Below are 12,077 nucleotides of genomic sequence, written 5' to 3'. Positions count from 1 at the left end.
TCATTATGTTGATATAATTTTAAAATTGCCTACCACCGTATATAATATAGTTCAAAGGACTATATTTATTGATTAACGAAGAATTCCGCAAATTATTTTAAAGATCATTGGCAATCTTCATGCCCTCTCTCAACAGTCCTGTTTAGTCGAATATGAATGGAACCCAAGTTGACCAGCCAGCTGAAGAAGCCTGGGAGTTCATCTGTGATATAAGGTATAGGTAAAAGGGATTGTACACAAACTTCCATTTAAAGAGCGTCATCCTCATTTCAAACCTTTAAACCTCTGACTGGTCATTTAAGGCAGAGAAATCGTTAATCGTGTGTAAAAACCGCCAAATTGGCGTGTACGCTTGTGTACTGAGTGAACTCAACGCGAATGACGTCACATTTATTCCTGAAAAATCTAGAATATTCTATGCCACACGGAGCTTTAAAACATTTTGAATGTAAATATTCATATTCTGCCACTTCTAGAAATTAAATATTTATATTCCTGATTTATAAAACAGCTTGCAAACAAAGTGTTTAGCAAATTAGAAGCAACAAATTGGGAAAAGTCTGTCTTCCTTTATCAGTTTAAGGTTTAATTAAAAGGTCACTAGAAATTACACTTGCACTCCCTTTATCAGACTATGTTGTGACCGATGCGGTACTTTTAACCACTTTTTAAAGTAGCATTATTCTTAAAGTTTTGTTAAACTGGAGAACGAATTTAAAATTTTCTTTCTAGAATTCATTTTAAAAAAATTCGGCATCTTAATCTATTCAGAGGTCGACCTCAGCCTGAGATAGTTTGGTCCAAGGATGGAGATCTTATCGATTTATCAAATCCAGATCAACCAATTGGAAACAGTCTTATTAAGCTGATGGACGAAAATAGAATACTCAGGTTAGCATTGGGACAATAACAATAACGAAGACAATTACAACATTAAAGATAACAATAACACAATAACAATAAAAACAATAACAATAGTAATAATAACAAAGTAATAATAACAATAACAATAAGGATAACAATAACAATAACAATATTAACAAAAACATTAGGAATAGCAAAACAATAACTAAAAAAAAAACAATAATAACAATACCAAAATAAGCAATAACAAAATCAATATTAACAATAACAATAACTATTTGCCTTGAATTTTTTTAAAAAGCAACAAGTTGAAAACTGAGAGATGACTTGAAAACCGTGTATTTTAGTTTTATTATTTGATGTAGAGTGATAACCGAAAAATAGGGAGACGACTTTCTTTTAATACTTATTGCAAGTGTGTTTTATGTTGTTACAAAGCAAATAGTTTTACTAGACGCTTATAAAATCACTAATTAAGTAAAATGGGTCTGTTATCACTACACAATTGCACTGTGCCCCATATGCTTATTAGACTATTTAAAGTCATAACTTGAGTCCAAAAGTCGTCATCCTATTTCAGAGTTTTCTGGCTGTGAAAAACTATATAGATAAATGATGGGTTGAAAAATAACATTTTAAAAAAGCTTTATTTTCTATATAAAGAATACAAAATTCCTGTACAGGCTGCAGTACCTGCTGGGGAAGGATTCTGGAAAGTATATGTGTACTGCAAAAAATAGGAAAATCGGAAATAAAATTTTATTGGAATTTTTATCTTCAACAGCTGGATTATATTCCAATTCTAGAATTTTTTTAAACAATATATTAAACCTATAACATAAATCGTATTGAGTAAAAATAAACAAGTTAGCTGTTGTTTAGAAAGATATTTACATTTTTTCAAAATGAATTTCCTGTTTCTGTTGGTTAGAGGAGGAACAATATCCCTAGCATCAATTCTACATGTAGAAGAACCAACAGATAACACTCTTCTCTACTTAGTTTTAGGTAAACACGGAGTTTGCGCATCTTTAAACAAGGTCGAGATTATTTAAATGAACATTCACTTATTTGATTACTTTCATGATAAACTAAACAGCCTATTAGTATTAGCTATTCACTTGTATTAGTCTTACTTTTTAATATCTATGGCCGGAGAAAAAGCCGACTTATCAAGTTATCGTTTAGAATTCCAGCGCAAAGGTACCTTTGTATATTTAGGATATCCCGAAATTACCCAAATAAGTGAACGGTCATTTAATTAGCTGCGGTTTGCCCAGCTTTATCTTTCTTCCGCTGAGATGAGTTTGAAGCAAAGTGGTTTAGTTGAACGGATGGATATCATTTTCAGATCCGTTTTTCTCAATATTCAATGTTTTTACCCTTTTAGAGGCTACACAAGAATCTAAGGTGTAAGTAAGTTTTTTTATAAAATTGCATGCTAGATATGTTTGCTTTTATTACAGTGTGCAAAATTTTAGATATTTTAGATATTCCTCCAAACGATTAATGAAATCGTTTTCGTTTGGAAAAATCGCTTTAGTTATCATTTTTGATCAGAAAAAAGAATTTGTATAATTTAAAAATAATTTCAAGAATGAAGTTTTGCAATTTAATATATAATTCACATTTTTGTAAAACACGATTAACAATACAAAACTCTAAATGTCTCAAAACGATGCCCATAAGTAGGTAGAAGTAGTTAAACTAACCGTAACTAGTTCAATTCACCATTTATAATTCCGACCCTAGGGCTACCAATAATGTATAAGACTTATAATGACGATCTAGAACTTTTAAAATAATGTCATATAAAAGTTGAATTCTTAAAATATAATCTCATTAAATTACAAAAAATATGTTTTATTAGCTGAAGTAACCGGCGTTGACCGTGAAATTTATTTAAATCAAATTTGGAAACAAAAAAAATTTTGATTTTTGAATGAAAAAAAAATTCTAATTTAAAGAAAAATTTTTGTATTTTTAAAGAAAAAAAATGTCGACAATTTTTTAGCCTATTTCCCCTCCGGGGTACTCAAGGGTTCCCTCAAAACATTTCAGCCCATTCGGTTCAGCCGTTTGGCCAGCTACAGCTAACATATCATATGTATACATACAAATATATATGAGCGAAGAGCTTTATTATATAGAAGATTAGGGCTGTGTCTAACTTAAAATTTAATTAACAGACCTAGAAAGGCGTCTTTGAATAATCTTACTTTGTGGGTAACCCTGTATATGTCAGAACAAAGTGAAGGTCTATGAGCAATGTGCAATCTGCGCACTTTACTAAATAGGACTTTTTGCATATTTTAAACATCCACTATTACATTTTCTTTAATTGATGAAAATTGTTTCATAATAAATAAAAATATTCATCTGTAGGAGGAAGTTTGGCTGGCCTGGTGGTTTTAGGCTGCATATCTATAGCAGTTTGGCAGATATTTATATACAGAGGGAAACTCAGGTGTGATACGGTGTATGCGTATATATCAATACAGATTACGATTTTCACTGGAAACTCGGGTTCAGTTGAAGTATTGAGCACACATTTGGGTAGCTAAATAAAATTGTAAAGTATACACGCATACAGCAAAGTGAATAAATACTAAAGTGGACCAAACTCATAGTTGGATGACGACATTTTATGTCCCAAGTATTTAGAAATATGTATATATATATATGTATATAAATTGTTCTGTATACGGAGTGTACAGTACAACAGAAACTGGACTCCCTTTGTTTACAAACACATATTTACATATAAACTACATAGAAACGTACAAAAAATTTTGATTTTAAATCGTGAAAATTTCGAAGTTCTATCTGAAGACGACATTTACATGGGTCTTTAGTCTATTTTTTCTAGTCTTTACTTTCCAAACGAAATCTTTTCATGAAATTATTTCCAAACCAAATAAAACCTTGTGGCCCAACCTGTCGTCGTTTCCTTAGTCTGTTCCACTTTAGTATTTATTCACTTTGCGCATACAGAAGGAAAAAGAGACATTACACTATATGAATCATCCTCTTCTAGATTAAGGAACTGAGTTTTTGCCACAAACTCAAATTTTCTAATCCTTATATCTTTGCAACCGAATGTTGATATTTCAACTTATGAATTCTGCTAGATTTAAATTTGAAATATCAAAGGTTTACATCATCAGGCTGCAAATTTATAAGGATTAGGGAATCGGAGTTTGTGGATCGAGTATGTACACCTAACAATTTAACAAATAGAAATACTGTATTGATATATACGCCTAGCGCCGTATTAATGTTGTTTCTAACTCGATACACGTCAATATTTCAGAAAGCTGTGACTTTCGATAACATTTTGACCCCCTTACATAATTTTATAACCTTTTTTCTTAAGTAATTTTTTGTTGGCATGTACATCTTGAATGAAAAAGTATAAAATAAACATATCTGTAAGTTTAAAGACTGTTGAATTTAAAAAGACTATCATAAAATTATTTCCAACGCCAAATTCAAACTTAGTAACGGAAGATGGTAGAGATATGTAGACATTTTCAATCATCTTTTAAGAATTCGCAAGAAAATGGTAAAATGTTGTCCGAGATAAAAAAAAACTTTCTTCACCTTATTCAGATAATGGGTTACAGGATGAGGAGTAATTACAGAGATTGTCGTCAAGTTAGCGTAGTTTCAAGTGACCCTCGAAGCAAAGATGTGATTATAAGCTTTGTTTGATTAAGTATGTTAGATATCTACGGTTTTGTTTCTTTAAACTGTAAAATTTTATTTTCGGGTTCTCTGCGAACGTGATTTGAGCATTTCTTGTTTATAAGAGGCAATGGAAAAATTCACTCAGAAATTAACACTTTTCGTTTAAAAAAATAGCGATATCTTCAACATTTTTGATCAGATAAAAGTTTCAAGGGCACCGTTGTATGTCGGGCATTATCATCTTTGCATGGACGATTACTTGAATTTACGCTTACAGTCCCTTTAAGTTCATGGTTTGATTAAAATTATTTTCAAAAAATGTTTTAACATTATTTTTTTTTTCAGAGTGCTGACAGCAGCTGAGCTAGATTTGTTCGAACGTGGAGATCCAGAGAGTATAAATCCTGAGTTAGGAGTAGATGAACAAGCAGATCTACTCCCATATAATAGGTACTAATCCTGGGTTAGGGGTACATGTACTAAGTACTTATCCTAAGTTAGGAGTAGATGTACTCCCATATAATAGATACTTAGCCCTAGGTTAGGAGTAGATGTGAGTAGATGTACTCCCATATAATAGATACTTAACCCTAGGTTAGGAGTAGATGTACTCCCATATAATAGGTACTTAACCCTAGGTTAGGAGTAGATGTACTCCCATATAATAGATACTTAACCCTAGGTTAGGAGTAGATGTACTCCTATATGATAGATACTTAACCCTAGGTTAGGAGTAGATGTACTCCTATATAATAGGTACTTAACCCTAGGTTAGGAGTAGATGTACTCCCATTTAATAGATACTTAACCCTAGGTTAGGAGTAGATGTACTCCCATTTAATAGGTACTTAATCCTAGGTTAGGAGTAGATGTACTCCCATATAATAGATACTTAACCCTAGGTTAGGAGTAGATGTACTCCTATATAATAGATAGTAATCTTAAGCTAGGATTAGGAAAAGCAAATTAGTGTAAATGTTTTTTTTGCAATTCAGGTTTCCTCAATATAATTATTTTTATTCAAGTGCATCTAGAATCTAGAATATATTAATTAGATTAACAGAACAAAATAATCAGGTGCATCTATGATCTAGAATATATTAATTAGATTAACAGAACTAAATAATCAAGTGCATCTAGAATTAGAATATATTAATTAGATTAACAGAACAAAATAGTCAGGTGAATCTAGAATCTAGAATATATTAAATATTAACAGAACAAAATAATCAAGTGCATTTAGAATCTAGAATATATTGATTAGATTTTTTTTAAGATCTAAATATTTTTATTCAGTAAAAAGTTAAATGCATACATTATTGATTAAGATTTGTACGATTACATATACATTTTATGTTTGGTTTTTAAACATTTTCACTATTTTTATCAATTAAAAGGATTCAGTACATTTTCTTTTTTTTATAGATTTTGTATATCATTATATGTCAGGCAGATTTTCGTTTTNCCTGAGTTAGGAGTAGATGAACAAGCAGATCTACTCCCATATAATAGGTACTAATCCTGGGTTAGGGGTACATGTACTAAGTACTTATCCTAAGTTAGGAGTAGATGTACTCCCATATAATAGATACTTAACCCTAGGTTAGGAGTAGATGTACTCCTATATAATAGATAGTAATCTTAAGCTAGGATTAGGAAAAGCAAATTAGTGTAAATGTTTTTTTTGCAATTCAGGTTTCCTCAATATAATTATTTTTATTCAAGTGCATCTAGAATCTAGAATATATTAATTAGATTAACAGAACAAAATAATCAAGTGCATCTAGAATCTAGAATATATTGATTAGATTAACAGAACTAAATAATCAAGTGCATCTAGATTCTAGAATCTAGAATATATTGATTAGATTAACAGAACAAATTAATCAAGAATATGAAAAGTTGTCAGTTTAAAGGTCTAAAAGAGAGATTAACAGGAATTAATCCTAAACCCCCCTCCTGTATAGACCCCTGATAAACCCTATTCATGGTTCAGGGGTGTTGAGTTTCCTAAAGACAGATTGAAGCTTGGGAAACAGTTGGGTTCTGGAGCTTTTGGAAGAGTGCTCAAAGCTGAAGCTACGGGTAAGAGCATGAAATTTAAAAAACAGGATTAAATTGTGATCCGGACTTGATCCGAGTAAATACTGGGATCATCTTTGGATCATGGTCCTGTAACCGGGCTTGTAGACTTGTAGCTTAGATTAAAAAACATGTACAGGATGTAAAGTAAGTGTAAAGTACAATACACTGCACTGTACAGTACACTGCACTGTACAGTTTAGATTAAATTTGGCCATAACACACAAAAAATATGCCACAGTTTTTGACCAGAATGCAAACAGTGGGGATCAGGCTAAGTTTTCTTTATATTTCATTCTAGACACACCAAAGCACGTTTTGTAAAAAGATTTGGGATTTTGGTTTTTTTTGGCCTTGGATTTATGCGCCCATAATTTTTAATGATTTGGAGAGAAAAAAAATGAACTTTTAAATGCATTACATTCTCTTATTTGTTAGTTTTATTATGTTTTCCACACAAAATCATGAGATTGTCTAAATAATAGGAATTAACAGTTGGGAGCCGGTTAGTATTGTAGCAGTGAAGATGGTTAAACCTCAGGCTGATATTACGTATATAAAGGTAAATACATTCTAAAATTTTATTTTTCTTTTATGTGTAATATGTAATTTTAACAATTTTTCCATCTCTGATAGAAATACACCCTCCACCCCTTTCTTTTATTAGAAAAAAATTCTTTCCATAATGTTCAGGGGGAGTAAGTTCCAAATCATGATTTATTTACCCGAGATTTGTCACTCAGTGTCAGCTTGGGAACTTTCGTCCCATGAATTTATCATTTTATTTTAAGAACTAGCTTGGACACACAGCGCAGCCCAGGTTACTAAAAGTTACTTACGCCGTTTACCCGCACTTGAACGAGAAACTAAATTTAGCTATTAAAGTCGACCCACTCAATTTAGAATCTTAAAAGTAAGCTAAGAACATTCCTGTGGGCCTCCTGAGTTCCCCAATCAAAGTTTTCGGCAAATCGGTCCCGGGGTTCCTGAGTTATGATCGGGCAAACAAACAGACAGACAAACAGAGATTTCAACTTTATATTTACAGATACATAGATATTTAGATTATTTGATCTAACAGAATTCACAGCTGAAAATATCTAAGGTCAATGAAATTGGGTTGCTAAGAGGCATTATAAAAACAGAGTTTGTGGCTAAGACTCAATTCCTTTCAAACGTTTCAAAAAACAGTACTTAATAATTATATATATTTTCTGTATGAAATCATGCTTATATAGTCCCTTCCAGACCTTTTGTTCAGGCCTTGATGTCGGAGCTGAAGATAATGATGCATATTGGAAAACATCTAAATATAGGAAAACCAAAATATTCAAAAGATATAAAGAAGAACATTCTGAAGTCTTGAGTAATAAAAACTTTGCTATCCATTAAAAGAGAGCAATAATGGGGAATTTGTAAAAAAAAAAGTTTTTTAAGCATTTTGAAACACTGTTTGTATTTTTACGTTTTAAATGTATTAAGTATTGCATATATCATCGCATATATACTTGCGCAAACACTTGATTTTTTTAAATACTGATTTTAATTAGAAATGGCACTTGACCTTATATATTTTTCAACACTGTTTTTTATAGAAATCTTATAATATAATGTTTTTGGCTTTTTAGTTAACGTTTAAAAGTTTTTCTATTTTAGTTTGAAATAATATCATGATAATTCTGCCATAATTTCATCTATACATTTTATAAACTTGCAAATCTTTATTTTCTACAGATTAAAACAATAACTTTCTACAAGTCATTGGCAAATCAACGCTTCATGCGATTATTAAAAATCCTATTATTAACCAAACCAAATAGTTAAGTCTAAGGAAAAAAAAGGAAGCAAGATCAGCCCGCGCAAAATAAGTGTTCACTATGGTTTACAGGGTTACCCAAATAGTCAAGTTTTTAAGACAATGGTGCAACCCAAAACGTTGGGGTGTATGACTTTTAACTAATCTTGAGCAGAACAAAATAATAGAAAGACTTTGATAACAAACTGGAAATAGATTTATGGATATTTCGTTTTTATTTTGTATGCGTGAGCTTGTGCCCACAACCCTTATCCAAAAAATAAATTATTAAAGTTAAAAACAGATTAAAACAAAATTTGATTTTTTATGCTCAATAATTGGTTTTGGAGAAAGAAAGAAGATCAAGTTAACGTTAATTTAATGATTTGGAGAGGTCGTTGAACTACTAAAGTACCACTGCATTCAAATTCTTAATCATCGATTCAAATCCTTATCTTTAACTTGAATAGGTGATTCGAGATTTGAACCGGAGCTAGGTAGTTCAGCGACCTAGCTAAAATTCATTTAATTCCGTTTTTAAAGCTGATTTTGAATTATTTCACGTGGTTTAGTTAATCTGTTGGGAGCATGCACTGATTCATTAAACAAGAGAGAACTTCTTATTATTGTAGAGTACTGCAGGTATATATTGTAGAGTACTGCAGGTATATATTGTAGAGTACTGCAGGTATATATTGTAGAGTACTGCAGGTATATATTGTAGAGTACTACAGGTATATTTTTGGTGTATTTCATGGTTTTTATTGGTGTACTTAATTTAATGCAAGTACTGAATGATCTGGAAAAGACTACAAAATTCAGTTAATTTCAAGTACCGCGCCGACTTTAAATCAGCTAGAGCAAACTGTATAGTACTATATATATATATATAGTATGGGTGTCGTTCCTTTGTTCAATCATTCTTTCACCGGAACGTTCAGAACAGAATGAACAATTTAAAAAAAGTAGGAATATGCCCAGCTCAAGGGCTGGGTGTCGTTCATGTGGAACGAATGGAACGGAATGAATGGAATGGAACTAATGGAACGGAATGAATGGAATGGAACAAATGAAACAAAACAAAAGATTTTAAAAAGTATGAACACGTCCAGCTTAAGAATCCTTGGAACTAATCGTTATTTCACAGAAACGAATGGAATGGAACGAAGGAAACGAAAGGAATGGAACAGAATGAAAGATTTTTTCAAAAAGTAGGAACACGTCCAGCTCAAGAGCTGGGCACCGTTCCTTTTAACCGATGGTTATTTCATAGGAAGAAATAGAAAAGAACGAATGATTTTTTAAAAAAGTAGGGAACACGCCCAGACCTAACTAGAACATTTTACGGAGATCTATTTTTTGTTCATTTATAATTTATGATACATAGTTTGGATTTCTTCTTTTCTTCAACCCAATCCAATTATGTATGAATCGATCAGATTGAAAACATAACTATACGTATAAGAAAAGATTATTTTTTATGGTTTTCACCTATTATTTTATTTGAAACATTTCAGCTAAACTTTAATCTTAAAAAATAATTTTATTTTTCTGCCTGATCTATTGGGAAATAATCTAACCAAACACAATCCAGGCAGTCCAGCATTTTCACATGAAAAGGAAAAAAGAAAGCTATTTTATTCTTACAACAGAGTTTTTCATTTAAAATCTTTTTTGTAGGTTTGGTAACTTGCAGAAGTATTTAATCCATCATAGGAACAGTTTTATAAATCAGATTGATCCTAATACAGGACTAATGGATTTCAAAATAGGCAAACATAACAGGTAAAATAATATTTTTTTTTAACTACAAAATGCAGACTTTAAAATATGATCATAGTTTTTGAGGCTCGCTTTCCTTAAAATTAGCATTTTCATGAAAGTTTGTTTTGCTCAGTCTTTAGAAATTTTTAACTGTTAATTTTTAATTTCTATTATATTTATTTTTCTAGTGAATCTGAAATTGTGGATTATTCTGCCGAGCGAGAACGTTTTGAAACATCTGCGCACTATGTCAGGTAAATACCGCGGAAAACTCTCCCATATAAAGACGACATTTCATTAATATAAATGTTTATGTAGAAGTGCGTCTGAATTTGATGGACCTGTTACACCCGAGGGATACATTGGTAAATTTATTAATTTTTGCAATATTTGGACAATACATTTTTTCGAGAACTTTTTTTTCTTCAGACATGAGATCACCAGAACCCAACCCAGATGCACAGTTCGACTTCAACAGAACTTCAACCAAGTCTGTCAGGTGAGTTGACCCAGCTTTAAATGAAGTATATGCGTAGTTTCAAGTAAATGTCAATGCCCGATTTACAACGGTACCCTTTAAAGCTTTGTCCCGATCAATTACATCCTTTATTTTCATTTGCGATTTCTCTAAGAAAATGACTTGCGCATTTCTTGTCTATAAAAAGCAATGGAGAAACACACGGAAATAAACACTTTACGAGTCAGAAAAACTACAGCATATCTTTCAAATTATTAATTAAAGGTTTCAAGGAATAATACCATATTTGCATGGAGGGTCATTTGTAGTTACGCTTACTATCCCTTTAAAGGGATTGTTCAAAATTAAAAAATCCACGAATTACATTTGTCAACACTTTCTTTCAAAGTATTCATACGATTTGTTTTCCAGAAAATCAGTTATCGTATAAAGTAATTGAGCCTTTTTGCCACAAACTCTGATTTGCCAATCCCTATATCTTTGCAACCAAATGTCGTAGACCTTAGATATTTCACACTATGAATGATGTCAGATAAATTAATCTAAGCTTGAAATATCCAAGGTTCACACAAAATTTATAATATCTTGTATTGCAGATATACTAAAGAACCGTATCTAATGAGCAGAGAGCCGTCTGTAAGCACAGGTTTGAATTTTCTTTCTGATAAATTTTTCTTTTTTTTAACTTTTCCATTTTTTTATCGAAAAAATAATAATGGAAAAAACGATCAAAAAACGGTCGTTATGACACGTTTGTTTTTGCATCGTTTGTTGGAAAATTATTGGATCGTTTTCTGCACATATCTTCTGTTAGGGTCAACATTTGACATAGTATTACTTGTAAGAACAGAAAACGTTAAGAAAAAACATTTTTGAAAACATTTGATCTGCATAAGAAAATATAGGGGGGAAAACGAACTATGATCCACATTACTACCCCTAGGACAGGTTCTTGTATGATGGAAATAGTACTCCTAGAATCTGGTATGATAGAAGTATTGTCTGATATCTATTGTGTTCCTAGGTTCTGGTATAATGGAAGTATTGTCTGATATAGTACTCCTAGGTTCCGGTATGATAGAAGTATTGTCTGATATCTTTTGTGTTCCTAGGTTCTGGTATAATGGAAGTATTGTCTGATATAGTACTCCTAGGTTCTGGTATGATGGAAGTATTGTCTGATATAGTACTCCTAGGTTCTGGTATGATGGAAGTATTGTCTGATATAGTACTCCTAGGTTCCGGTATGATGGAAGTATTGTCTGATATAGTACTCCTAGGTTCTGGTATGATGGAAGTATTGTCTGATATAGTACTCCTAGGTTCCGGTATGATAGAAGTATTGTCTGATATCTTTTGTGTTCCTAGGTTCTGGTATGATGGAAGTATTGTCTGATATAGTAT

General features: G+C 31.6%; 1 protein-coding gene across 1 annotated transcript in view; it reads left to right on the top strand.

The window, feature by feature from the left end:
- LOC111697182 (vascular endothelial growth factor receptor 1) overlaps positions 1–12,077 on the top strand; it is a 46,256-nt gene extending 34,179 nt beyond the window's left edge. The window contains exons 27-42 of the mRNA XM_023467085.1: positions 147–214; positions 772–891; positions 1,548–1,604; positions 1,796–1,872; positions 3,250–3,331; positions 4,900–5,004; positions 6,551–6,639; positions 7,122–7,198; positions 7,898–7,952; positions 9,004–9,073; positions 10,112–10,216; positions 10,384–10,449; positions 10,514–10,560; positions 10,625–10,694; positions 11,270–11,319; positions 11,828–12,077. Of these exons, the coding sequence (XP_023322853.1) occupies positions 147–214; positions 772–891; positions 1,548–1,604; positions 1,796–1,872; positions 3,250–3,331; positions 4,900–5,004; positions 6,551–6,639; positions 7,122–7,198; positions 7,898–7,952; positions 9,004–9,073; positions 10,112–10,216; positions 10,384–10,449; positions 10,514–10,560; positions 10,625–10,694; positions 11,270–11,319; positions 11,828–12,069 (1,380 nt within the window). The 3' untranslated portion in view covers positions 12,070–12,077. The remainder of the gene's footprint in view (positions 1–146; positions 215–771; positions 892–1,547; positions 1,605–1,795; positions 1,873–3,249; positions 3,332–4,899; positions 5,005–6,550; positions 6,640–7,121; positions 7,199–7,897; positions 7,953–9,003; positions 9,074–10,111; positions 10,217–10,383; positions 10,450–10,513; positions 10,561–10,624; positions 10,695–11,269; positions 11,320–11,827) is intronic.

This window comes from Eurytemora carolleeae, unplaced genomic scaffold (assembly GCF_000591075.1).
Source record: "Eurytemora carolleeae unplaced genomic scaffold, Eaff_2.0 scaffold273, whole genome shotgun sequence".
Classification (NCBI taxonomy): Eukaryota; Metazoa; Arthropoda; class Copepoda; order Calanoida; family Temoridae; genus Eurytemora; species Eurytemora carolleeae.
Note: the sequence above shows the minus strand (reverse complement) of the source record. Positions and strands in the feature narration are given on the sequence as shown.